At 32.7% G+C, this 27,277-nt stretch overlaps 2 protein-coding genes and 1 pseudogene across 5 annotated transcripts in view; all 3 read left to right on the forward strand.

Annotated features, from left to right (window-relative positions):
- EAF2 (ELL associated factor 2) overlaps window positions 1–17,096 on the forward strand; it is a 32,758-nt gene extending 15,662 nt beyond the window's left edge. The window contains exons 5-6 of the mRNA XM_006905591.3: window positions 10,756–11,013; window positions 16,675–17,096. Of these exons, the coding sequence (XP_006905653.2) occupies window positions 10,756–11,013; window positions 16,675–16,721 (305 nt within the window). The 3' untranslated portion in view covers window positions 16,722–17,096. The remainder of the gene's footprint in view (window positions 1–10,755; window positions 11,014–16,674) is intronic.
- LOC112486160 lies at window positions 5,574–5,692 on the forward strand (annotated as a pseudogene).
- The window catches only part of SLC15A2 (solute carrier family 15 member 2), a 51,831-nt gene continuing 35,438 nt past the window's right edge, over window positions 10,885–27,277 (forward strand). For 2 of the 4 annotated variants that reach the window (XM_006905592.3, XM_025051988.1), the window contains exons 1-3: window positions 20,957–21,125; window positions 22,955–23,042; window positions 23,684–23,825. In XM_006905592.3, coding sequence (XP_006905654.1) covers window positions 21,021–21,125; window positions 22,955–23,042; window positions 23,684–23,825 — 335 coding nt within the window. In that variant the 5' untranslated portion in view covers window positions 20,957–21,020. Of the gene's footprint in view, window positions 11,014–19,875; window positions 20,044–20,956; window positions 21,126–22,954; window positions 23,043–23,683; window positions 23,826–27,277 lie in introns of those variants that run through there. The other 2 variants (XM_025051983.1, XM_025051991.1) reach the window with 2 other exon arrangements.

Genomic DNA, 27,277 nt, shown 5'->3' on the forward strand with positions numbered 1-27,277 from the left:
GCAGGAAGGTTTCTAGGGAGGCACAATCCTTTTGAAAGTAAGGAAACTTAAATCTCAATTTTTTTCTAGCTGCAGTTTTGATGTTGGTGTTACAGCAATTGTAGTAGGAGTAAGACCCTGATCACCAAAGTGTATTTACTTCTACACTTTTCCTTCATAACTTGCATGTAACTCTCTAATTTTACTTACCCCTTTCTAGGACCAGTATAGTATTAGATCCCTAATATATTAGTGTTCCCTTTACAGACAGTAAGGAAGATAGATATAAGCTCAGAACCCTTGTTGCTAAAAAGAATCTTGCATCTTATTATTATATCATATTTGCTTCCAAAATGGATTTAAATCACGATTTCATTATATACATGTATTTAGTAAAATACTGTAACAGAAATCACGGTATTAAAAAAGCAAATTTGAATTAATGAAACATTAAATTTAGATCTGAACTTTCTAGCCACGAAGACAAAAATAAGGACCTAAGTAGCATATTTTATATAAGAGACAGATTCCAAAGATTCAGGCTCTTTTCTGCTATTAAATTCTAAAAGGAATTCATCATACGGAATCTTTTTTTTATAAAAGGGAGCATTAAACTATATAGTATCTTCAACAATAATTTTACAATACAAGAAGTTCCTCTATGTGGGAGTTTTTAAACAGAGACCTTAATAAAAGCATTTATTGAAGCAGTGTGTTGGAGAGGATAAATTAAAATCATCCAAGCATAAGATTCAACTTTGTATAAGAATTTACATTGAGTATAGCATGTTCCTTAAATGGTCTTCTTTGAAATATTTTCTTGACCCTATGCCAGTGCCTCCTGCCATGGTTGAATCACCTTCAAATTTATATCTAGATGTCTGGCACTTGTATTAGTGTTTCTATGATTTAAATTTTACATTTACACCTTTGAGCTACCTGGAACTTTAGTTTACAAAGTAAGATAAGAATCTAAATTTCTGTTCTCTCCAACAGTATCAATAAATAGTATTGATAGAGAATCAACAAATATGGTATTGATAAAGAATATATGTCAATATTCATTTATTGAATAAGCTATCATTTCTTCTAATGATATGAAAAGCTGTTTTTTTCATGTGCAAACTTTCTACATGGACTTAAGTCTGACTCACAACATAAAATATACAATGGCCAATAAATATATGAAAAAGTGACCAAATTCACTAATACTTTTAAAATACAAATTTTAATATTTAGAGGTATTTTTTCATTTATGAGATTGGCAGTAGCTCAAACATTTGTCAACATCCAGTAGTGGTGAGGACATAAAGGGAAGCAAGTATGTTCATACATTTTTGAAGAAAGTATAAATTGGTACATATTTATTATTAGAGGATTTTTTTTCTACAAAGCACTTAGAACAGTGTCTAGTACATGCAAAGTACTATATGAGGGTTTGTTATCATTATCATCAGCTTTATTTGCTAATAACTATTAAAGTAAAAATGTGCATATCCTTTACCTAGAAATTCTAGAAATTTCTTCTGTAGCAAAACTTGTACAAACAGATAGATATATTCATAGATATATCTATATCAGCCACATAAGAATGTTCCATGCAGTACTTTTTATACTAAGGGAAAAAATGGAAAAATCCCGAGTGCCCATCAAGAAGGGATTACAGTGCTACACATCCATTTTTAAATAGAGATCACATTTTAGTAACAAAAAAGGATATCCAGATAAATCATTAAGCAAAAAATCAAATTTTTACATATGTGTGTGTATGAACCATTTTTGAAAACAAAATTTATATAAGTTTGTCAATGCATAGATTTTGGAAGACATACTAAAATATAGGCATTATCTTTGGGAGTTTGGGTTATAGGAACCTATCATTTTTTATGGTGCAAATTACTTGAGTTTTTACAATGAACTTGTTGTTTTTTAGATAATGATTACTTATTTAGAAGATAATAAACCACTGAAGAATAATGTTAATATAAAACCACTCATCATCTTACCATAATGCAACTATCAATTTCTACCAATACTGTAAAACTTATACATTATGTTTCTGTAGGTAACTACTAGGTCCTATGCCTTCCTATACATTATTTCAACTAGCCTTTAAACTTTTTCTTAAGAAATATTTCAAACATAGGAAATGCAGAGAATAATATAACAGATCATATACCTACAACTTAGAGTTAACATTTTACCACCTTGGCTTTAGGCTTTTTAAAAATTACAGAAATCTCTTTCCTTTCCAACACACGCTCCTCCCTTTGCTGTCTATCTATGCCCATGTCTGAATGTACTCTAAAGGATTTATATACTTTACTATTCATTGAAACAGTTTATGTATGATAGGTTTTTCTGATGCCTGATAGTTTGGGTAAATTTCTATAACTTTAGGTTTACTTATGTTTTCTATTTCTTTATTCAATTTTGGCAATTCATTTTGTCTTGAAAATTATCAGTTTAATGCACATTTTCAAATTGCTAACATAATTTATCCATACAAATCTCTGTAGTACCCATAGTTATGGTCCTTTTTTATTTCTAACACTGATTATTTGTGCCCCGTCTCTCTTTTTCTTAACCACTCTGAATAGAATTTGATACATTTCATTAGTCTTCAAACAACCATCATTTGGACTAGTGAGATATAGTATATGAGGTGACTAAGAATGACATCTTTGGAGTCAGACTGCTTGCATTCAAATCCCAGCTTTATCACTTATCAGCTGTGTGGCTTAGGGAAAGTTACTTAACCTGTTATTCTCTCTGTGTATGCCCATAAATTTAATAAATTAGATGAAATGAACCAGTTCCTTAAAAGGCACAAAGTTCACTCAAGAAGCCAATAACCTGAATATTCCTAAATCTTATAAAGAAATTGAGTTGTATTTAAAATCTTCCTCCTACCCCAACAAACACAAAAATCTTCAATACAGATTTCTAGTGAATTCTACCAGTCATTTAAGGAAGAAATAATACCAGTTTTATACAAACTCTTTTATATAATTAAAAAGGAAGGAATTCTTTTCAACTCATTCGTTTAAATCAGAATTACTGCTACCAATACCCAACAAAGATATTACAAGAAAAATAAATAAATAAATAAAACAAAAACCTACAAAAACATAGATGCAAAAATTTAAAACAAATTTTAGTAAATTGAATTTAACAACATATAACAGCAGTTCTCAACTAGGGATGATTTTGTCCTCTAGCATGACATCTAGCAATGTCTGGAGGCATTTTTGGTTGTCACAGCTGGGGTAAGGGGAGTAGTGCTACTGGCATCTAGTGGGTAGAAGCTAGGGATGCTGTTAAACATCTTAAAATGCACAGGACAGTAACAAGGAATTATCCAACCCCAAATGTTAATATTGCCAGGGTCAAGAAATGCTAATATATTAAGAGGATAATACATCATGACCAAGTGGGGTTTCCTCAGGAATACAGGCTTTCAAAAATCAATCAATATAATTAATTGTATTAAAAACTAAAAAAGTTAAAGCCCTCTCAAAATAGTAGAAGATTTGACAAATTTCAAGTCATTCTCTTTTAACATTTATTTTCAATTACAGATGACATACAATATTATATTAGTTTTAGATTTGCAATATACTGATTAGACATTTATGTAACTTCCAACATGATCACTCCAATAAGTCTAGTACCCACCTAGCACCATACATAGTTATTACAATATTAGTGACTATATTCTCTATGCTGTACTTCTCTGTGACTTCAACAGTCAATCTTGATAAAAACTTTTGGCAAAATAGAAATAGAAGAGAATTTAACCTGATGGAGGACATCTAGGAGAAGCCTACAGATGAAATCATGCATAATTGTAAGAGGCGAAATGTTTTCTCTCTAGCATCAGGAATAAGAAAAGATTTCCACTCTAACCACCTCTGCGCATTGTATTAGAAGTTTTAATTGATGCAGTAAGTCAAGGAAAATACAGAAAAGGCATGCAGATTGGAAAGAAAGAGGTAAAACTGTCATTATTCACAGATGACATGATTGTCTATGTAGAATCTGATGGTATCTAAAGAAAAAGCTACTAGAATAGTGAGTTTAGCAAGGTTAAAAGATACAGGGGAAATATACAAAAATAAATTATATTTCTGTGTACTTGCAATGAGCAATTAGAAATTATAGGGAGCATTTGAGATCTTGTTCCCTGGAATATGTTGTCAGTTAGGCTCAAATAAACTAGTAAAAAAAAAAAAGATGTTAAAAGTATAAAAACAAAGGCATTTATAAAAGCTTCCAAAGATTAAATAATTATAAATAGATCTGACAAAATATGTAGAGGACCTGTATACTGAAAATTATAAAGCATTGCTGAGAGAAATTAAAGAAGCTGTAAGTAAATGGAGAGAGATAGTGTTCACGGGTCAGAAGACTCAATATCATTAAGATGCCAGATTGCTCTATGGATTCAGTGCAATTCCAATCAAAATTACAGCATGCTTTTTAAGAAATTAAAAGGCAGTGGCTCTGAAAATTAGATCGTCAATTTGAACCAAAGCCCACAAAAGCAGGCAAGAATCTCTATGCTAAACCTAAACAGGGCAACAGCCTGCAAAAATTAAAAAAAAAAAAAAATAGCATACAGAATCCCCCTAGCATAATAGCGAAAATATTTAGGATACAAGAGAAAATTACCAGTCATAACATGAATCAAGAAGATCACAACTTGAATGAAAAAAGAGTCAGCTGACACCAACACCATGATAAATCAGATGTTAGGATTGTCTGACAAGGATCTTAAAGCAATTATCACAAACATGATTTTAAAAACAACTACAAATTCTTTTGAAACAAATGAAAAATAGAAATAACAGTAAAGAAATAGAAATTTAAAACAAAAACCAAGTGTAAATTATAGAACTGGCAAATACAATAATAGTAATAACAGTAAAAAAACTAAGATGACAAGAGATCCCACATTTGTATCAATGATATCTTGGAGGAGAGTGAGAGTGGGGCTAAAAGAGTATTTAAAGAAATAATGTCTGAAAAGATCCCATGTTGTATGAAAGATGTAAACCTGCATATTCAAAAAGCTTAATAAATCTCATATATGATGAACTCAAAGAAATCCATTCCAAGATACATCATAATAAAATAGAAAACTAAAGGCAAAAAAAAAAAAACCCAACTGACAGCAAGAGGGAAATGACACGTTAGCTGTAGAAAAATGCTGTCCAAATGGCAACATATTTCTCATCTAAAACCAGAGACTGGAAAGAAGTGGCACAATATTTTTTAAGTGCTAAGAGAAAAGAAATGTCAACATGAATCCCATATCTGGTGAAATTATTCTTCAGTAATGAAGGAAAAATAGCCTTTCTCAGAAAGAAAAGCTAGAAGAATTTAATACCAAACTATCCTTAAATATTGGTTATTTAAGCAAAAATAATAAAAGAGGGAGTCAGGAAATGAGAAAGAACAGCAGAAAGAGCAGAAACATTGACAAATACAAAACCTTATGGATTTTCTTGTGACTTATCTAAATCATACGTGATGATTGAAACAAAAAATTATAACACCTTTTGATACTCAAGACAATATTTAGAAGTGAAGTCTACAGCCATACCATGCTGAACGTACCCGATCCTGTCTGATCTTGGAAACTAAGCGGGGCTGGGCCCGGTTATTACTTGAATGGGAGACCACCTAGGAATACCAGGTGCTGTAAGTGTTAAAAAAATATATGTATATATTTTAAAGTGGAGGATATAAAGGAATCTAAATGGAAGTGAGGTTTCCACACCTTACTTGAAGTGGTAAAATATTGATGTCATGTACGTATATTGGAATACTCAAAGCAACCACTCAGGAAAATATATAAAGTGACACTTTCAAAAACACCATAGTTAGGTGAAAGTAAAAGGACGGAAAAATATATGCCAAGCAAACGTTGATTTTAAAAAGTTGTGCAGCTGTATTAATAGTAGATAAACTCAGAGCAAAGTAAATTACTACAAAGAGGAACATTAATAATGCTAAAAGGATTAATCTACCAGGGTAACATAAAAGTGTGCACAAAGACAACTCAAAATACATAAATCAAGAACTAATATACCTGAAAGGAAAATTCAACAAATCTGTAATTATTCTTGGGTTCATCAGTGGATATACTTACTAGACCAAATGTCAACAAAGATATGAAAAAGCTGACAATATAATTAACAGGATCTAATTGACATCTATCTATATCTATATCTAATCTATATTCCATGCAACAACAGTGGAATTCACTTTCTTTTCAAGTGCCCATAGAATATTTATCAAGGTAGACCATATCCTGGGCAATAAAAGAAGCCTCAATAAATTTATAAAAACTGCAATCAGAGATATGTTCTCTGTAATGGAATCAAACAAAAATAACAGATAACAGAAAAATCTCTAAGCACTTGGAAATGAAACAACATATTTCTAAATGATCCATGGGTTAAAGAGGAAGAATCAAACAAAATTAAAAATACATAAAATTAAATGTATAAAGTAAATGCAGCATTCCAAAACATGCAGCTAAAAGAGTGGGCATAGAGAAGTTTATTGCACTAAATGATAGAGGAAAGATGTCAAATCAATACCTCAATATATCAATCATACCTCAACAAAGCAGAAGAAAATCAGATTAAACCCAAAGCAAGCAAAAAGTAGCAAATTATAAAAATAAGGGCAGAAATTAATGAAATTGAAAACAGGAAAACACTAGAGAAAAATCAGTGAAACAAAAAGATGGTTCATTCAAAAATTAATACTACTGATAAGCTTCTAGTAAGACTCACAATAATAAAAATACAGAAGACACGAATCACTAATATCAGGAATGTAATATCATTACAGATTCAGCAGTCATTAAAAGGATTATAAAGGAATGTTAAAACTTTATGTTTTTAAATTTGACACTTTAGAAGAAATGGACCAATTCCTCAAAAGCTAAAGACTACCAAAATTTAACCAAGATGTCAATAATCTGAATAGTCTTATGACCATTACAAATATTAAAGGTGGTCAGACAGAAAAAAATCGAGAACCATATAATTTCACACATAGTGGGGCATAAAACTGAAAGCAACAAATGAACAAGACAAACAAATAAACTCATAGACACAGACAAGAGTTAGTGGTTATCAGAGGGAGAGGGGGAAGTAGATAAGGATAAAAAGCATCACATACATGGTGACAGAATGAGATTTGACTTTGGGTGGTGAACACACAATGTGATATACATATGATGTAATATTGAATTGTACACTTGAAACCTATATAGCTTTTTAAATCAATGTCACCTCAATAAATTTAATTAAAAAAAGAAAGAAATTGAAAGTGGATTTTTCAGAAACCTTGCAGGCCAAGAGAGAGTGAGATGATATTTTCAAAGTGGTAAAAAACAAAAAACTCTCCCAACCAAGACTACTTTAACCAGCAAAATTATCCTACAGAAACAAAAGAGATATAAACACTTTCCCGGATAAACAGAAGGTGAGGGAATTCATCACCACCAGACATTCCTTACAGGAAATGCTAAAGGGAGTTCTTCAAGGTGAAATGAGAGGATGCTAATTCATGACATGAAACAAATGAAAATAGAAAACTCACTGGTAAAGTTAAGTATATAGTCAAATCTAGAATGTTCTGATACTGTAATGGTAATGTGAAAACCAGTTAACTCTAGTATAAAATTTAAAATAAAAATATTAATAATAACCATAGCTATAATAGTTTGTTAATAGAGACAAAATTTTATAAGATATAAATTGTGACATCATAAACAAAATCTGAGAAGGGTAATAAAAGGGTAGGGTTCTTTTATAAGATAGAAATTACTGGCTTAAAATAGACTGTTATAACTATAAGAGATTTTATGCAACCTCATGATAACCACAAAGCAAAAACCTCTAGTAGATACACAAAAAATAAAGAGAAAGTAATCAAAGTGTACTGCTATGGAAATTCATCAGATCACAAAGAAAGACAGCAAGAGGAACAAAGGAACTACAAAACAACCAGAAAACAATTATCGAGGTGGCAATAATAAGTCCTTACCTATCAATAATACTTTAAATGGAAATGGATTAACTTCTCCAGTCAAAAGACATAAAGTAGCTGAATGGATAAAAAACAAGATCCAACTATATGCTACTGACAAGAGACCCATTTCAGCTTTAAGGACATAGTGAAAGTGAAGGGTAGAAGAAGATTCCATTCAAATGGAAACCAACAGAGCATGGGTAGCTATACATCTGACTGAATAGACTGAGTCAAAAACTGTCATAAAAGACCAAAGTCATTATAAAATGATAAAGGGGTCAGTTTATCAAGAGGATATAATAATTGTAAATGTTTATGCACCTAACATCAGAGCACCTAAATATATTAAACAAATATTAATACATCTGAAGGGAGAAATTGAGACAGCAATACTCTAGTAGGGGACTTCAATACTCCATTTTCAACAATGACTGAATTATCCAGACAGAAAATCAATAAGGAAACATTGAATTTGAACTACATATTAGACCAAATAGACCTAACAGACCTATATAAAATATTCCATCCAACAGCAGCAAAATACACATTCTTCCCCAGCAGACACAGTACATTCTCCATGATAGATCATATGTTAGGTCACAAAACCAGTTTTAACAAATTTAAGGAGGTTGAAATCACGTTGAGTAGCTTTTCCAACCACAGTAGAATGAAACTAGAATCAGTAACAGGAGGAAAACTGGAAAAATTACAAACCTATGGAAATTAAACAACATACTTCTAAACACCAGTGGGTCAAAAAAGAAATAAAAAAGGAAACAAAAATATCTTGAAATATTAAATTGTACAACTGAAACTTACTGGATAGCATTAACCAATGTCACCATAATAAAAATTTGATAAATAGGGAAAAAATGAAGAGTTAAGGGGGAAAAATATATTGAAATAAATGAAAATGGAAGTACAATATACCAAAACTTATGGGACACAATGAAAGCAGTTCTAAAAAGGAAGTTTATATCAATAAATGCCTACAATAAGAAAAAAGAAAGATGTCAGCTAACTTAACTTTATACCTCAAAGAACTAGAAAAGAGCAAATTAACCAAGTTAGAAGAAGTAAGGAAATAATATCAGCAGAAATAAGAGAAATAAGACTAAAAGAACAATAGAAAGATGAATGAAACTAGGTTGGTTTTTTTGAAAGATAAAATCGACAAACCTTTAAGTAGACTGAAAAAGAGAAGAGTCAAAATCAGAAACGAAAGAGACATTATAATAGGAGCTACAGAAATATGAAGATTCGCGAGAGACTTATGAACAATTATATGCTAAGACATTGGATTACCTAGAAGAAATGGATAAATACCTAGAAACATACAACTTACCAAGACTACATCATGAAGAAATAGAAAACCTGAACAGACCAATACTGTAAGGAGATTGAATCAGTAATCAAAAACTTCCTAGCAAAGGAAAGTCCAGGACCAGATAGATGGCTTCACTGGTGAATTCTACCAAATATTTAAAGAAGAATTAATGTCAATCCTTCTCAAACTATTCCAGAAAATTGAAGAGGAGGAAGCACTTTTAAATTCGTTTTATGAGGCCAGGCTTACCCTGATACCAAAGTCAAGAACATTATAAGGAAAGAACATTATAGGCCAATATCTGATGAACATAGATGCAAAAATCCTCAACGAAATACTAGCAAACGGATGATCAAGTGGGATTTTTGCCTAGGATGCAAGGATGTTTTAACATATGAAAATCAATAAACATGATATACTGTGTTAACAGAATGAAGACTAAAATTCATACGATCATCTCAATAGACGCAAAAAAGCATTGGACAAAATTTAACATTTGCACAATGAAAACCAATTTGTTGTATACACTTTAAATATATACAATTTTATTCATCAATTATACCTCAGTGGAGCTGACAAAAAAATTCATCTGTATGTATTACATTGCATTATACGTGTTGGAGAAATAAAAGAATTGGAGGATGTTTTCTGCCAAATAGGCTTTAATTTTTACAGTTTTAATTTCACATTATTTGAATTACATATATATTTGAGTATAATGGTTTAAAGTGTAGCATTTAGATCTAGACACTGCCTATGTCTTTTAATTTTCATAATCCCTACATTGAAGTATGGCTTGGCTCTATGGTAGAGGAGCTTTTAAAAGCATTTTTTTAGGTGGGAGGTTCTTGAACTGTTGTGTGTGCTGTCCAGAAACAGAATAGGGAGAAACAGATACTACCAGAGAAGAGCCAGAAAGGAAAGATTTGGGCCCAGGGATACAGTTTTTACAGGAAAAATTGAATTGCTCCTTTTTTCTTTCTTTTTATTTTTTTAACTCTTGATTGTGGTAATAAAGAATGAACTCAAGCTCCAACAATAGGTGAGTTGGGTGTCAGAATCTAAAATGCCAGTTTCCAAGCAGAGTTTAAAAACACATATGATCACAAGAAAATGCTAGCAGTGATTATTCTTGAGAAATAGGATTAAAGGAACTTGAAGAAGGGGTAGGAAGAGGGGATGTTACTTTTCATTTTGTCCTAGTAGAGGGTTTTTTAAAATAAAATTTAAAATAAAATTTTTAAAATAAAATGCTTTAAATGCTGTAAATATATGTTTAATTTTATTTATTCATCAATGCTTTCTTAGAAACTAACACATTTAAATTTTATATTTAATATTTATATTTAATATTGTTTATTTAACCCATCTGTTATCTTCTGTTACATTTTCAGAACTGAAGGCAGAAGCTAGTCTAATGGACCAGATGAGTAGTTGTGATAGTTCATCAGATTCTAAAAGTTCATCATCTTCAAGCAGTGAGGATAGTTCCAGTGACTCAGAAAATGAAGATTACAGATGCCCTCCTTCTGATCCTGGGAATTATATCTCAGGACATCCTACTATGTCTGCCATGCCACAGTGCGAGATTCCTGAGATAGATGCTGGTCATAATAGATATAACAACAGTGGCCTTCTGATGAATACTTTAAGTAAGTATATGTAAGCATGAGTAATCGAAAAAATAAGAATTCACAGTGAAGCCTTCTTGATTATGATCTAAAATTTGGATAAAGAGAAAAGACTCCTATTTTATTCACTTGACACTATTAACCATAACCTTTCTATTGCATTATTCATTTTCTAACAACTGTTACACACTGCCTTATTGGCTTTTCTCCTATCTTTCTAGATACTTTTCTTTTTCTCTTTTACTGGTTTATAATCTTCTACTCAGTCATTAGAGCTGGAGTTCTTCAAGGCTTAATCATAGGTCCTCTTTTTCTCCTTATTCTTTCCCCAGATAATTTCTGTATTTCTGTTGCAATCAATAGATAACTTGTAAATTTGCATCTCTGACCCAGAGCTGTGAGCTCTAGATACATAAATCCAACATCATCTCTTAGTAAGACGCATTTCAAATTCACTTTGTCTAAAACCAACTTATAATATTTGGCTAAGTGTTTTCTTCTTAGTGAAAGGCAGGATTCCTCTAATTATGGAAACCAGAAACCCGATTATATTCAAGGGTCGACTTTCTCTCTTTATAGTCCTTTACCTGTTTATTTTACCTCCTTGATATTTCTCAAATTCATCTACTTCTCTGCATCTCTACCACTATCATTCTAGTTAAATGCAATGACTTTTTGATTCACCTCATATCTACTCAAACCTGTTTTTAATCTGTTATGTACATTGCAGCTAGATTGATCTTTTCATAATTCAGCTATAATTTGTCACATCTTCTGTTCTGAACTTTTCAATAGCTTATAAATTCTTTTAGAAGAGCAACATAACACCTTAACATAATGGTATTGCTCCTCCTGTTCTAGCAACATTTGTCATCTTTTGCCACCCTACTCAAATACTTTCACCCACATCAGGACCCTTATACAGATGTCCATTTAGCCAGAAATACTTCCTTCTTTTCATATAGTTCACTTTTTCTCCTTTAGATTATAATTCAAGGTTTACTTTATCAAGAAAGCCTTCCTTGACCTTCTTGACAAGATCAGATCTCCCTTTTTATAGACTTTCAGAGTAATATCTTCTTTATATCAAATGTCACAATTGTAAATTTATATTTATTTGTGCGGTTTGCTTTCTTCTAAAGTATAAGCTCCAGGAGGACAGCAATCTTGTTTATTTTTGCTTATCATTGAATACTAGCTCTTAGCACAGTACCTGATACATAGGAGATGCTCAGTAAATACTTTTTAATGAAGGCATGCTGGTTGGTACTGTCTGGGGGAGAATGAGATTTTCTCTATGTTTAAAACTAATCGCACTGTGTAAATTAATAATGATAAAGTAAGTAACTAGGAAAGACTGACTAGCTCTAGCCTAATAGCAAAACTAAACAAAAAAGGAGCCACAACTGGGTAGCAAAGAGTCAGAGTAAAATTATGAGTTAATTAGGGGCCAGGAAAGGTCTTTTGAACTTCTAATTATTTATTTCTTTAGTGCTGTTATTCCTAACTTGAGGGGTAAAATTGGAGCATCTGATTTCTCTAATGTTAGGATTATTAATATCTGAAATATTATCAATATTAACAAATTATAGGAGTAAAGCCATATGATTATTTCAACAAATTTGAATTTGACAAAATTCAATATTTATTAATTTTCAAATTTTACCAAAGGTCGAATATAAGGGAATTTCCTTAACTTTATAAAAGTTAATTATAAAAATCAGAACTACTGCCAACATGAGGTTAATAGAGACTAGAACCATTCCCATTAAAGTCAGGAACAAGGCAAGGAGGACTATTATGATTTCTATTGAGCATTGTTCTGAAGATTCTACCAAGTACAATGAAACAAGTAAAAGAAATGAGATATAAGAATCAGAAACAAGAAATAAAATGTTCCTTATTTGTAGATAATGTAAAATTGTCTACATAGAAAATCCAAGAGAATCAGCAAACTATAGAACTAAAATAATTTGGAAATATTGTGGATACATAAAGGGATATGCAAAAGTTACTAGTGATTTATTATACCGATAAAAACCACTTGGGATTTCTTTTAAAAAATAGTGAATTTCTTTTCTTGATATAATTTATCCAAATTGGAGATTTCCTAATAAGAGGAAATAAACCCTCTCTTACTATTACTGCAATCATCCCATTTCTCAACCTTATCAAACCCAATAACCTCTTTAATGACAGATGTTTTAAAGTCCCTTTTACTATCTTAAAATGAATTTCATAGCTTAGGTACATACATCTTTGAAAATAATTTAATGTAATATTAAGAAAAAATGAAAAAGTAATTTATAGTAAATGAATATATATTCTACTTTGTAAATGTTCAAACATGGATATACTAGAACACATAACAAAGTAGCCATATGTTTGCACTTTTAATGAATAAATTTGAATTAAGAGAAGCAAGACAACATTAAATTCATATTGTCAATAATTTTTCTTTTATTTAATGTGTTGAAATAAAGACAAACATATATACTAATATATTTGCATATACAGGCAAGTGCTGAGGTGCTATATTGCTGAGCAGCATAGAGGTCGCTAATGTGTTTTCCAAAACAATTTCGAAAAGAAAATCTTTGTAAGGTTCTGAGAAAAACAAAATAAGTCTTTTTTCAGTTTATATGGTAGTTTTATCTTTGTACAATTCAGTGAATTTTAAATCTGTACAAATAAATACTTTTAGTTTATAAGACAAATGAAAATTCATAGACACAGACAACAGTTTAGTGGTTACCAGAGGAAAGGGGGGAGTGGGGGAGGTAAATAAGGGTAAAAGGGATCAAATATATATGGTGATGGAAGGAGGTTTAACTTTAGGTGGTAATCACACAATGCAATACACAGATGATATATTATTAAATTGTACACTTGAAACCTATATAATTTTATTAACCAATGTCACCCCAATAAATTTAATTAAAAATGCAATTAGGTTCTGGCCTTAAAATTATAAACAGTTCTTCTCATACATGAATACCCTACTGGAGTTGCAAGTTGTATAGAATGTGGAAGAGGTCTTTATTGTACAAGACTGGCCCCAGCATTGCATGACATTTGGCATCCCTAAATTCTCCTCCCACTAAATGCTAGCAATCTGCAAATCATCTGGACAAGCAACTTCTCACATAAATTTCTGTAACATCTTCCAGGGGGCAGTATTGCTCTCATTGAAAACCTCTGATGTAGACTTCTGAATGCATGTGCCATCGGTAATCTTTTTTTTCCAAGTCATGATTACCATTTTGATTGAAAACGTATTACCTGTACTAAGCATCTCATATTCAAAGGCTAATCTCATATCTTCAAAAATGACTGAGCATTTTAACAGCATGGAGATACTATGCATATAACCTCTATAACATGAAGTCTCTTGAGAAAAGTGGAACTCAGGATGTTTGGGTTTGTGTCACTTGAGAAAATCATATTACAGGCATCATATCAAGTTGAACAGTCTTATGCCATTAAATAGTTACATAACAAGTGGAAACTTAAGCCTTGAAAGCAATAAAATGGTCATGGGAACCAGTTGTACAAAAGAAGCTTTAGCAGATTTTTTTATCAAACGATATAATCAGTACTGGAGTTCAAGTAGTAGACAGAGATATCATACAACAATTTATATATGGCCTAAAAACTATTCCTCTTAAATTGGTATCAACTTCAAAATATGCCAGCTTTTGTTGATTGTGGAGTAGTTAAAAAATACAATAATTTTTTTGAATACTTATAAATTTTTTTGAATACTTATAAATTTATTTCTTATTAGAGGACCAAAATTATACGTGGAAGACAATATAAATGCAAATGATAAGTATGCTTCATAATTATTAGAAAATGTTTAGAGAAGAACTTATGTACATACTGCATCACCATAGAGTTGTTATATTATTTCAGCAATATAAAACCTAGTGGAATTACTTTCATATAACTTTCTAAGAACTGAGGCATTTCTATAGCATGCATAACTTGGGGGAGTTTTATGTTCAAACAGTGTCTATTATTGGTTTTTATTAATTCTGGATTTTTTTTGGTATTTATACTCTGTTTTATCTGGCTTATTTCACTTAGTGTGATTATGTCAAGGTCCATCCATGTTGTCGCAAATGGCAGTATTTCATCTCTCCTAATGGCTGAGTTATATTCCATTGTATATATGTACCACAGCTTCTTTAGCCAATCTATCGTAGGACACTTTGGTTGCTTCCATGTCAAGAATTTTTTAACTATTGTAATTCACTACCCAAATGATTTTATCCAATCTCACAGCTTCAAATAAACCCCTACAATCAATGATTCCCAAATCTTTATTTCCAGCTCTAGCCTTTACCTTGAGCTTCAGACTTGTATATCCAATTACCCTTGTCATATATACTTAAGTATTTACTAGGTATCTCAAATGTACCATGTTGAAAATTGAACTTGTGATTTTTCTCACACAGTCTTGTTCCTCTGGTGTTTCTCATCTCATTAAATTATACCATCATTTATTCAGTTGTTTAGATCAGAAATTTTGGAGGTCATTCTTCACTTTCTCTCATGCCCTAAATCCAGTGTTTTTGATAGTCTTATATTCTCTATCTTCAAAGCATAAATCTGACCACTTAGCACCACCTCCACCTGAACCACCTGAGTCAAAGCCAATGTTATTTCTTATGTGAAAAACTGCAATAGACTCATAACTGCTCTCCCTGATTTCATATTTCTTCCACACTATTGAAGTTTATTCACTGATACACAGTAGTGTCCAATTCAGTTGCTTGCTTAAAATTTTCTGATGAATTCCCATTATATTTCAAACAAAATTCAAAGTTATTACCATGACCTATAAACCATGGTCTTCGAATATCTTTCTGACCTCATTTCCTATCATTCCCTTTCTTTTCATTATATGCCAACCACAGCAACCTTCTTACAATCAGAGAACACAACAAGGATGCTTCTGCCGTGGAGTATTTGTATGTGCTGTTCTCTGAGCCTGGACAATTACCCCCCTCCATGTTTTCATTAGTTACTCTTTACATTTGAATCTCTGTTCAAATGTCACCCCTCAAGGAAGCCTTCTCAACTACCCTATCTAAAATAGCACCTCCCACCATTCTTCCCATGCCCATCTTCATTTTTTCATAGTATTTATCTCTACTTGACATATTATATATTTGTTTATTTGTTTACTGTTACCCCCACTAGAATGTAAATTTCATGACCATAAGCACATAGATGAATTACAAGAGGAATCAATGAAGAGTTACTATTAACAAGCATAATAATTTTCACAATTTTTAAGTAAACAAATTATATAACTTTTTTGCACTCTTTAAAATGATATAGTCTGATCTTCTAAATACATTTTCTCTCATTTCCTGATGTAATTAAATCAGTGGTATAAAAAGGGTGATGTTGGTATGTGAAAGAACCCTGAAATAGATGCCAGGTGATACTAAAACTATGCTGAAGGTTGGTGGTGTATTTTTTCTTTACAGGCAGTATTAATTTGAGTTACTAATGATGTAATTAAATTGTATTACTGATTATTAATCACGAAATGTTGGCTAACCAGTATCACTTGAAAATTTTCTATAATATTTATGTTATCCAAGCATAAATATATTAAATATTAAAATATTAAATATTTAATTACAGTTTTGCTATTTTTTATTTTAGAAAATGATTTGCAGCTGAGTGACTCAGGAAGTGACAGTGATGACTGAAGAAATATTCAACTATAAATATAAAATTCACAAGATGTGATTATTTTATATTAAGAATAAAAATTTCTAAGACTGAGGAAAATATATCTTAACTTTAAATGATAAAATAAATTAAATTTGATTCAGAATTTTCAGTTGATGTTACATTTTTTTACCTTTTATGAGTATCAGTATTTTATTTCATCTTAATACTTTTATGAAGTTTTACAGATGAGAAAACTGACTCAGAGGTTAGTAACTTGCCCGCATGTTGTTAGTTAACAAGTGATAGATCAGGTGTTTTAGAGTTCAATGCTCTGTTTACCCCATTGCTCTCTCCAATTGTGAAATGTCAAAACTATTGATTTATAATAAATGTCTGTGGTTTTAATTATATCTCTGAGCCTTTTCTATCTCATATTTCTTAAATTTTTGTTGAAAATATATTAGTTCCTCACAAAATTAAGCTATAATTTAGAGTAAAGTTGAAGCTAAAACAGTTGCTTTAATGAAACGACTGTTATAATATTTTTCATCATTTGCTTATTTTGCTTTTGAGAGAAAAACAAGCAGTTAATTGTTAAAGAGATAATATTTGCATCTATAATACTTTTTAATTTGAAGGAAATGATAAATATTAGATTATAGTTGAAAGCCTCCAACTACAGTATGCAGCCTTTCAGGTTTACTTCTTTCACTTAGTAATATGCACTTAAGTTTCCTCCATGTCTTTTTCATGACTTAATAGCTAATTTCTTTTTAGCATTGAATAATATTGCATTGTCTCCATGTACCACTTTTTACTCACATACTGAAGGGATCTTGGTTGCTTCCAATTTTTGGCAATTTTGAAACAATTTTTTATTCAACTTCACCTCTTACCATAGAGATTTCTGTAGGTTTTTTTTTTTTAATCCTTAAATTCTGGTTTTAACCTCTCCTACTTCTCTCTTTTCTCTGGCCTACCTTCAGCTAATCTGTGTGTTCACTTTTTCCTATTCATCAATACTCATGTGAAAACCACAACTGTGTCATTTATTACTTAACTAAAGCTAGATCAAATACTAAAAATCAAATAATCACTTTCTACACTCACAAAACCTGTTGGGATTTTGTGTTGAAATTATAGGTTGATTTGGGTGGGGAATATTGATTGACATCTTTAAAATATGAAACTTCAAAATCATGAGCATGAAGGGGGCTGAGGGAGGATGAAAAGAGTAAAAGAGGTCAAATACAAAGTGACAGAAGGAGACCAGACTTTAGGTGAACACCCAATAGAATATACAAATACTTTATTATAAAGTTATATACCTGAAGTTTATATAATGTTATAACCAATGTTACCCCAACAAACTTAATTTAGAAAATAGTTTTTTAAATCCCTACCTAGATCTATTGAATAAGAATTTTCAAGGGAAAAACCTATAAATTTGCATTTGTGTGTCTATGTGTATGCATACATATACATACATTACATATTTATATATGTGAATTTACATAAATGGCTCATCATCAAGGAAGTTTAGTTTACACAGGACAAGATTAAGATTTCTTCCATCTCTGATATTATTTGATTCTATGAATACTAGCATTATATTGCCATAATAAAAAGAATTTCATCAAAAAGGCGAATCAGAGAACCGAAGTCAATACTCCAAAGTTTGGTATTTTGGGTACCTACGAGCACAAACGAATTGGTTCATCGCATATAGGTGCTGTTTCATCTGCTCTACCAGATCAAATGCCATTCTAGGTACAAGGCTAGAGCTGGGAGAGCCATTGACATAATTAGATCTTCAAGACATCTGTGCCTCTAGTGGTTAACTTGACTGATAACTTCTGACTGTTGATTTGTTTTGCATGCAGAGTCATTAACCAAACCAGAAAGGGCAATACTTCCTGAAAGAATAACTACAGCTTAATTATTAACGCCACTGTCAGAAAAAAAGCTGGACTTTTTGGGTAAATGTTGGTGGGAGAGAAGGGGGATGCGTATAATCAAAACTGAGAAGACATGGTCAAAGTCTGAAGTAGAGTTTAGGGAGGAAAGGGTAGACTTTTCCTGGTTTAATATGTCAATATATTACTCAAATGGGTAGTGAAAGAATTTTGTTAGGGATAGAGTCATAGTTTCCCATATTCTCAAAAACAAAATTCATTTTCCTGTTTGCTGACCTTCTTGTTGGTTTTCTTTTTTCTTATAGCTCTCTGACCATTCTTTTGTTTTCTTTTGACTGACATCTAGACAAACATCCCACTCTTTTGTTCTTTTACAAAACTCTTTGACTTAGCAAAAATAATACTGTATAAAATGTATCTATCATCATCATACTTGTTCTTGTTCCTCTTCTGATAAGGGCTAAATATATTCTAGAGTCATTTGAGAGTCCATCCACTGAAATACAAAATTTTTTTTTGCAGTAGTGCCCAGAAAGTAATTGGTTCATAAGTTTTGCTAAAATTAAATTTTATTTATTAAAGAAATGATGGATTTAACCTAAAGTGATAACACAGGGCACAAATTTAGCGAAGAAGAATGATTCCCAAATGTACATCACCAATCCTTCTGTCTGATTTTCTTTAGCCCCACCTTTTTAATTGCTTATATTTCTAATTGAACTTTATTATGTTGGAAACCAAAATCAGCATTTTCTCTGTCTTCAGTTTTGTGTTGACTGTCCTTCTTCAAAGCGTTTGGATTTACTAATACTGATCTTTCTTATCTGCCACCTACTGGCCACATGATTTTGGACAAATTACTTAGCCTTTTGGGACTTTCATTCCTATAAAATGGGGGTAGTAATAAGAATTAGAATAGGTAGATAGATAATATATATGTAATTCATTATAGGTGTTCAGTAAATGGCAGCAATTTTATCCTAAAATCAATGTTTAAATCTATGCTGAGGGATTGTAGTCTTAACTATTCTGCATTCTTTTGCAGTTCTACAGCATTATCTTACCCCATCTTGTGATCTGTTGTTCTTACTTCCCTATGCTTTACCTTTACTTAATTATTCTTTTGAATTAGTCTCTGTGACCCAACTCTTTCTTTTCCTATGGCTTTGTGCTTTGCTCTGGGCTAGGCAGCTGCCGAAGGCAACACCCATAGGGTTAAACCTAGTTGCTGAAGCCACCCCCCTTCCCCTCCCAATCCCCCTTTTCACTGTAGGCTGGCAGCTGTCCCAAGTGCCTACCGAAGCCAAATGCTTGAGGAGAGAGAAAGGAGCCAGCTATGAATCCTTTCCAGAAAAACGAGTCCAAGGAAACTTCTTTTTCACCTGTCTCCACTGAAGAGGTACCACCTCGACCCCCTAGCCTTCCAAAGAAGCCAACTCCGGTAAGTCTCCAGATTCACTTTTATCTCCAATAGGAACAGACTCACTCTTTTGCTTCTCTGCTTTGGTCTCTTCTGCTGAGCTGTATTAGGTTATTAAAAACTATTCTTTCTTGGAGTTAAAATTAACCTGAAAACCAAATCTAAAAAGAAGCTTGCTTTACTTAGGAGAGAAAGCAGCAGCAAGAGGTTGTCAAAGTTCTTCACTTTATTTATTAAAGAAATGATGGATTTAACCTAAAGTGATAACACAGGGCACAAATTTAGCGAAGAAGAATGATTCCCAAATGTACATCACCAATCCTTCTGTCTGATTTTCTTTAGCCCCACCTTTTTAATTGCTTATAAGATATTTCTAATTGAACTTTATTATGTTGGAAACCAAAATCAGCATTTTCTCTGTCTTCAGTTTTGTGTTGACTGTCCTTCTTCAAAGCGTTTGGATTTACTAATACTGATCTTTCTTATCTGCCACCTACTGGCCACATGATTTTGGACAAATTACTTAGCCTTTTGGGACTTTCATTCCTATAAAATGGGGGTAGTAATAAGAATTAGAATAGGTAGATAGATAATATATATGTAATTCATTATAGGTGTTCAGTAAATGGCAGCAATTTTATCCTAAAATCAATGTTTAAATCTATGCTGAGGGATTGTAGTCTTAACTATTCTGCATTCTTTTGCAGTTCTACAGCATTATCTTACCCCATCTTGTGATCTGTTGTTCTTACTTCCCTATGCTTTACCTTTACTTAATTATTCTTTTGAATTAGTCTCTGTGACCCAACTCTTTCTTTTCCTATGGCTTTGTGCTTTGCTCTGGGCTAGGCAGCTGCCGAAGGCAACACCCATAGGGTTAAACCTAGTTGCTGAAGCCACCCCCCTTCCCCTCCCAATCCCCCTTTTCACTGTAGGCTGGCAGCTGTCCCAAGTGCCTACCGAAGCCAAATGCTTGAGGAGAGAGAAAGGAGCCAGCTATGAATCCTTTCCAGAAAAACGAGTCCAAGGAAACTTCTTTTTCACCTGTCTCCACTGAAGAGGTACCACCTCGACCCCCTAGCCTTCCAAAGAAGCCAACTCCGGTAAGTCTCCAGATTCACTTTTATCTCCAATAGGAACAGACTCACTCTTTTGCTTCTCTGCTTTGGTCTCTTCTGCTGAGCTGTATTAGGTTATTAAAAACTATTCTTTCTTGGAGTTAAAATTAACCTGAAAACCAAATCTAAAAAGAAGCTTGCTTTACTTAGGAGAGAAAGCAGCAGCAAGAGGTTGTCAAAGTTCTTCACTTGGGATCCAGAACTTTGCTGCATTTCTTTGTATATTCTGAGTTTCCCTGGGTGAAGGGGGAAAAAAAGCAGTTTGAATGTCCAGGGAAACTTGGCAAGCACTCCTGTCTAGAGAACTGTGTGTGATTGTTCTTTCTTTACCAATATAAAAATTCAGCCCTGAGTTCCTCCTGCATGCAGAGTCTTATGCTGGACACCAACAGGAGGTTTAGAATAAATCTAGTCTTTCTTACTATGTGTTCCAGTTTACAGTGGGAAACAGGACAGAGAAACAAAGAAGTAATAATAATGTTTTGAATTATAGACATTATACACTCCTAAATTTATTATCTCATTCAATTCTCACATTAAAGTCCTGTAGTGGAGAAAATTATAGTAATAATAGCGACTATTTACTGAGTTCTTAATATGGGCCAAGGTGATAGTATTCTTATTTCTTTGCAGTAACAGAACTGAAATAAAAAGACAGGTGTAATGACATGGCCAGGGTCAGTGTGTTAACACAGCTGGTGACAGTGATACGTAGCTAGTGAAAGTATGCTGGTAAATTTCAGATTATATAATTCTCAAGCTGAGCTTGAAAGGTGAGAAGTCAGTTCATTGTCTTTCAAGTGAGTTACCATCATACATTAACATTTATTAATATTTAGGAGAGTCATTTATATCTATTCTATTTCATATGGGTAAAAGAATGAAAACATTAAATTTATTACCTTATTTAGTTATATCTTTCTAGTCCAAAAATATTTAAGGCTGCTTACAAAGATACGTAAATTTCTTATGAAATAAGAGGCAATATAAATCTCATGATAAGATATAACTCTCCCAAGGACAGATATCTTCATTCCCCCTCTCATGTTGAGCTATCATAATGAGTCAGGATTTGAAATAAAACATGACATTCCTTATATTCTGACTGATATAGTGCATGAAATAACATAGTCCTTTTAATGTCCAATAGCATTAAGAAGAAAATGTTATTGAATATCCTTCATGGGGAAGAATGGACATTAATTTTATAAGATTTAAGAACTCTCTGCCCAAGGTCAAGGTGATCAATCAGCTTACCTCTAGGAATCTCTATTGGGCTGTTAGCCTGGCTCCAGCAGCCTCTTAATGAGAAGCCATCATATTACCAGGATTCCTCTCAGCATGGTGAAAAGAGCAGGTGGGGACAAGAGAGGTTAGTGCTCACAGTGGAGCTAAGCAGGTTACTGACATATGAATGTAACTGATTGGACATCAAGTGCTCCATAGGTCACCCCTTTCTTCTGTTCCTAGAAATAAGTATGATTATTCTGCCCAGAGCCTCAGGCTTTTCAGTTAGTAGTTGTGGGAAGATAAGCAGGTCTTGTGTCTAAGATCAAGAAATGTCTGAGCAGTGCCATGTTAAATGAATGAGGAACAAAGTAATATTCAGAATATCTTCTATCACTCCTAAATCAGCAATGCAAGCATTTTAAGTATGATAATAGCTGTTTCATGAAGAGTAGATAGCGTTGCTTCACATTACCTATCGTGGTGATTTAAAATAAATGATTTTTTCTGTTGTGGAATAGTCTAGTAGTTTAAATTGGGAGAGGGGATGGAGCTCCTGGTTGAACCATTGTCTTTCTGTTTCATAGAAAATCTGTGGCTCGAACTATCCCCTGAGCATTGCCTTCATTGTGGTGAATGAATTCTGTGAGCGCTTTTCCTATTATGGCATGAAAGGTAATTTTGTGTCTCAAAGTCTTGCTCTTCACTCATTTGCACCCCATGTTTGTAACATCTGGTCTTCTTGTATGCACTTCTTTCCCTTATCCATTCTTTCTGACTTCATCCAAATTGGTCTTTTCCTTTGGCCAGGGCTGCCAATAAATGCCTCATGGGGTTTCACCTAGTAATTCATACAGGCGAAGAACAAAAAGGCCTAATAGAAACCAGAACACAGGCTGTGAGAATATAAGTGGAAAAACACTCATCATCTGAGTTCCAGTATTCATATCTGTTCCTCATTTCTTTGAATTGGATTGTTGCTGGGAAGGAGAAGGAAGGGATTTTGGAAGAAGCACCATGTTATCTTTGTGATTGGCCTAAGCGATACTATGTGTGCACATAGACTGAAAGGAGGAGTATTGTATTTGTACACACCCCATTCACAATATAAGCATCACAACATAAGCATCATTCCATTCACAACTTCTATGGGCCCTGCTTCTACTGGCAGTCACCGCTCAGTCACTTCAGTGATAGAAGTATCGAAGGTCGAAATCAGCTTCAAAGACCAGAAATCAAACGCACTTCTTCCCTAAGTCACTTTAATTGTGTCTTATTTTTCCTCTCTCTCTCTCTCTTTTTTTTTTTTGCCTCAGCTGTGCTAACCCTGTATTTCCTGTATTTCCTGCACTGGAACGAAGACACCTCCACATCTGTATACCATGCCTTCACCAGCCTCTGTTATTTCACTCCCATCCTGGGAGCAGCCATTGCTGACTCATGGCTGGGAAAATTCAAGTAAGGAAGATGGAAGATCACGTCCCCAGAAGCTTCACAGATTAATTGTGCAGAGGTTATCAGTTCTAGCCTCTTCTTCCAAGCAAGAACATATGTCATCCATGACAAATAAGAATCTCTCTAAGACTGACAACACAGAAAAGCTATATCTCTTCATTATTAGTTTTTCCAATATTTTTTACATCTTTTTCAGTAAGGAGTTGCTTTGTTTTTCTTAAATCTAATTTTAATCTTCTATTCTATAGTTTAGACCAATTCTTGTTTTAATCTCAGTAGCAATAAAGATTGCTACTTACCAGAAAATTTATAATTTTAGAGACTTCAATGTCCTTATTTGATCTATTCTCCATATTAAATCATTCCAACTCCTTTAGTATCTTCTTATGGGTCCCTCTTTTCAGCTCTTTTACCCTCTTTTTCTTTTCTCTAAACTCTTTATGCAGTTTCCTTCTTAAGAATATAGTTTTATGAGTTAGACTAATCGTCTTTTCAGTTCAGTATCTTTTGAGTCCCTGAAAATAGCACCAAGAGAAAATTATAGGATAATGTTATAGTTGTCCCCTGTAACATTATTCTCATAGGCTAAAAATGGATCTTAGATATCCGTCACCCAGTTATTTTCTATGGACTTGTCATCTAGGGATTTGTCTAAATCAGCATTTCTCAAAGTACATTCTGTTGAAAATCAGTTACATAGGACATAATGAGTGACAATATGTAAGAAGTTAAAGATTTCATGGTCAAAATAAGTTTAGAAATGCTAGGCTGAACGAAGCTAAAAATGTTTCTTTACTGCATGACTCCTTGTAGCTTTTAACATGCTAATATGCATTGCAAAATCTTGAAGAAAAGGTTAGGGCACATAGTGTTTCCCAAACTTGTTTGATCATGGAATATTATTTCAGAGTATCTTGTAGACCTAGTGTTTCAAGGAATCCTCTTTAGTAAAAACTGGTTTATAACTCACTTTGGCCTTAATATATTCATTGTTCTAAAGTGTTTAATCAGCACCTTCTCTGTAGCTACAACCACAACATAGTACTAAACACATTTTGACTTGAGAGAAGAGAGATGGTGGGCAAGATCTATGTTTGCTTCTTGTGTAATATTAGTTACCAAGTCCATCCAGATAGGGTTGGTACTATTTGCAGAATAAACAGTATAAGCCGTGGTCTCTATTCAGTTATAGAATAAAAGACTTATATACATGACTTGTACTTTATTCTTTAAATGACTTCCTTTAAAATTGAAGACATATAGCTCTGAGATTTGGTGAACAATAGCTTCCGACCTATTTCAGGAACATTTAACAACCTCCAGTTATGCCCTTAATCATGAGCCTTTTTGAAGTATTCTTTAATTTTTTAATTTTATTTTTTTCTTGAGGTTTATTTAAAGTACACAAATCCAAAAATCTTAAATATACAGTTTGATGAATTTTAACATATGTAACGCATTTATCTAGATCTCTCTCCCTAGGGTTTTTGTACTGTCAATAGTCCCCTCTCTTGCCTTCAAATTCTCCCTCAGAGATAGTCATTTTCTCTACCTAGAAGCAGGAACAAATTTCTGATAGCTTTAAACAAACTGTTAATCCTCCTTTTCCTGTCTTCTTTGTCTTATTACAATTATCTCCAAATTTTAAAAAGAATCATCTGTATGTTGTCTTTCTTTCTCATTCATTATTATTCCTTCAGGTAGAGTAATATAATGTATTGCAACTGAATCCAATTAAATTCAATTTAATCTGATCAGGTTAATTCAATAAATGTTAACCAAATATCTTCTATTTGAAGAAACATAGGGGATAAAGAGATGAATAAGAAATAAATACCTGCTTCACATTATTCATGTTCAACTAGCTTTAATGCAGAGCAGATTGTGGTAAGTACAATAAAATATAGCATAAATCATCTCTTTATCCTATTGAAATTCCTCTCTCTAAGATCATTGACAGCGATCTCTTTGTTAACAAATTCCAGGGGTCTTTTCTAATAATTATTACTCACTTTGAACTTGTTTTTACATTACAGTTTATTTATCATTCCTATATTCTTGAAACTTCCCTGTGCTTCTTTAACACTGTGTTTTCTAGTTCTCTTCCTCATACTTTTTTAGATTCTTCCTTATTTGGCTTCTCTTTTGCCTTTTATTTACTTCACTGTTTTCTGAATGTAGTCATTTCCCTAGGGTTTATTTTTTACTCTTTTCTCTTTTCCAGATTCTCTTTTAGCAAACCCTATGTTGTCAACATTAGTTATTGCAGATAGCTCTTCAAACTATGTAATCCTAACCTGTCATTCAGGTTCTATTACGCATTATAATTGCGTATTGACATTCATCTCCTGGATATTTCACTTTATCTTCATTTCCTAAACTTGTTCTTTCTTCTAGCTTCTCTATACCCCCACATTCAATCAGTTATCAAATTCTACCGATTCTATTTCTATAATATCTCTCACATTTAGCCCTCTTCAACAGTGAAACTCACTACCATTACTTGCCACTACTCTAGTTTTGGTCTTCATTACCTCTAAATTGGGCTATTGAAATGGATACCTAAAATGTTATCATTGCTTCCCACATCCTTTTCTTATAATTGAACCTCTACACTAATGTCAAATTAATCTTCCTAACAGAAATTTTTGTTCACATTACTACTCTGCTCAAAATTTTCTGCTGTCTAACCCATTGTCCACTAATGTCATCTCAACTGACCTTTCTGCTCCTATTGTCATACTTACTCCCTTTCAAGAATGATTACTAGAGAAAAATAGAATATTACTAATATTTCCCTCACAATGGCCAGTATATCTTTTTCTGCTTGCACTGTTTCTATTTCATGGAATCTCATTCCCCCTATTCTTCATTGTCCTAACCCAATAAGGCTCAGTTCAAATGCCACCTATGCTATGTAGTAACTCTCCTGTGAACTCTTTATTTTTTTACCCTCATATGACATTTACCAAACTCTATCTTGTCATAATTATTCGTGTATAAATCTAATATCTTCTTCCAAATACTTATTAGAGAACAAAACCTCCTTTATATTTTTAATCACAACACCTAGAAGAGTGCCTGATAAATATTTCAATGAATAAATTTATTCACCCTCAGATATTCAGATGTAGGTACAAGACTGAGAATAAGTGTAGGCAGGCATGAAGATGACTTTTATCTCTAGTGTTGGTTTTTATGAACTGTGACCCATGGCTATCAGTCTGGACTCACCTTGACAGTCACTACAACCATTCTCTTAAATGTATTTATTGCCAAATATGCTTCTGGATATCTCTCTACACTTCTCTTTTCTCTTTCTCTGAGTAAGCTCCTCCTATCATTTTTGTCTTATCAGAGCTAACTCTCTTCATGATAGGTCTCTTCCTCTGCCATCACTGTACCTTACTTCTCAGCTCCTAAGCTCTACTTAAAAATAGCTCTGGTGATGAGAT

The sequence above is a fragment of the Pteropus alecto genome, unplaced genomic scaffold (assembly GCF_000325575.1).
Source record: "Pteropus alecto unplaced genomic scaffold, ASM32557v1 scaffold251, whole genome shotgun sequence".
Taxonomy (NCBI): domain Eukaryota; kingdom Metazoa; phylum Chordata; class Mammalia; order Chiroptera; family Pteropodidae; genus Pteropus; species Pteropus alecto.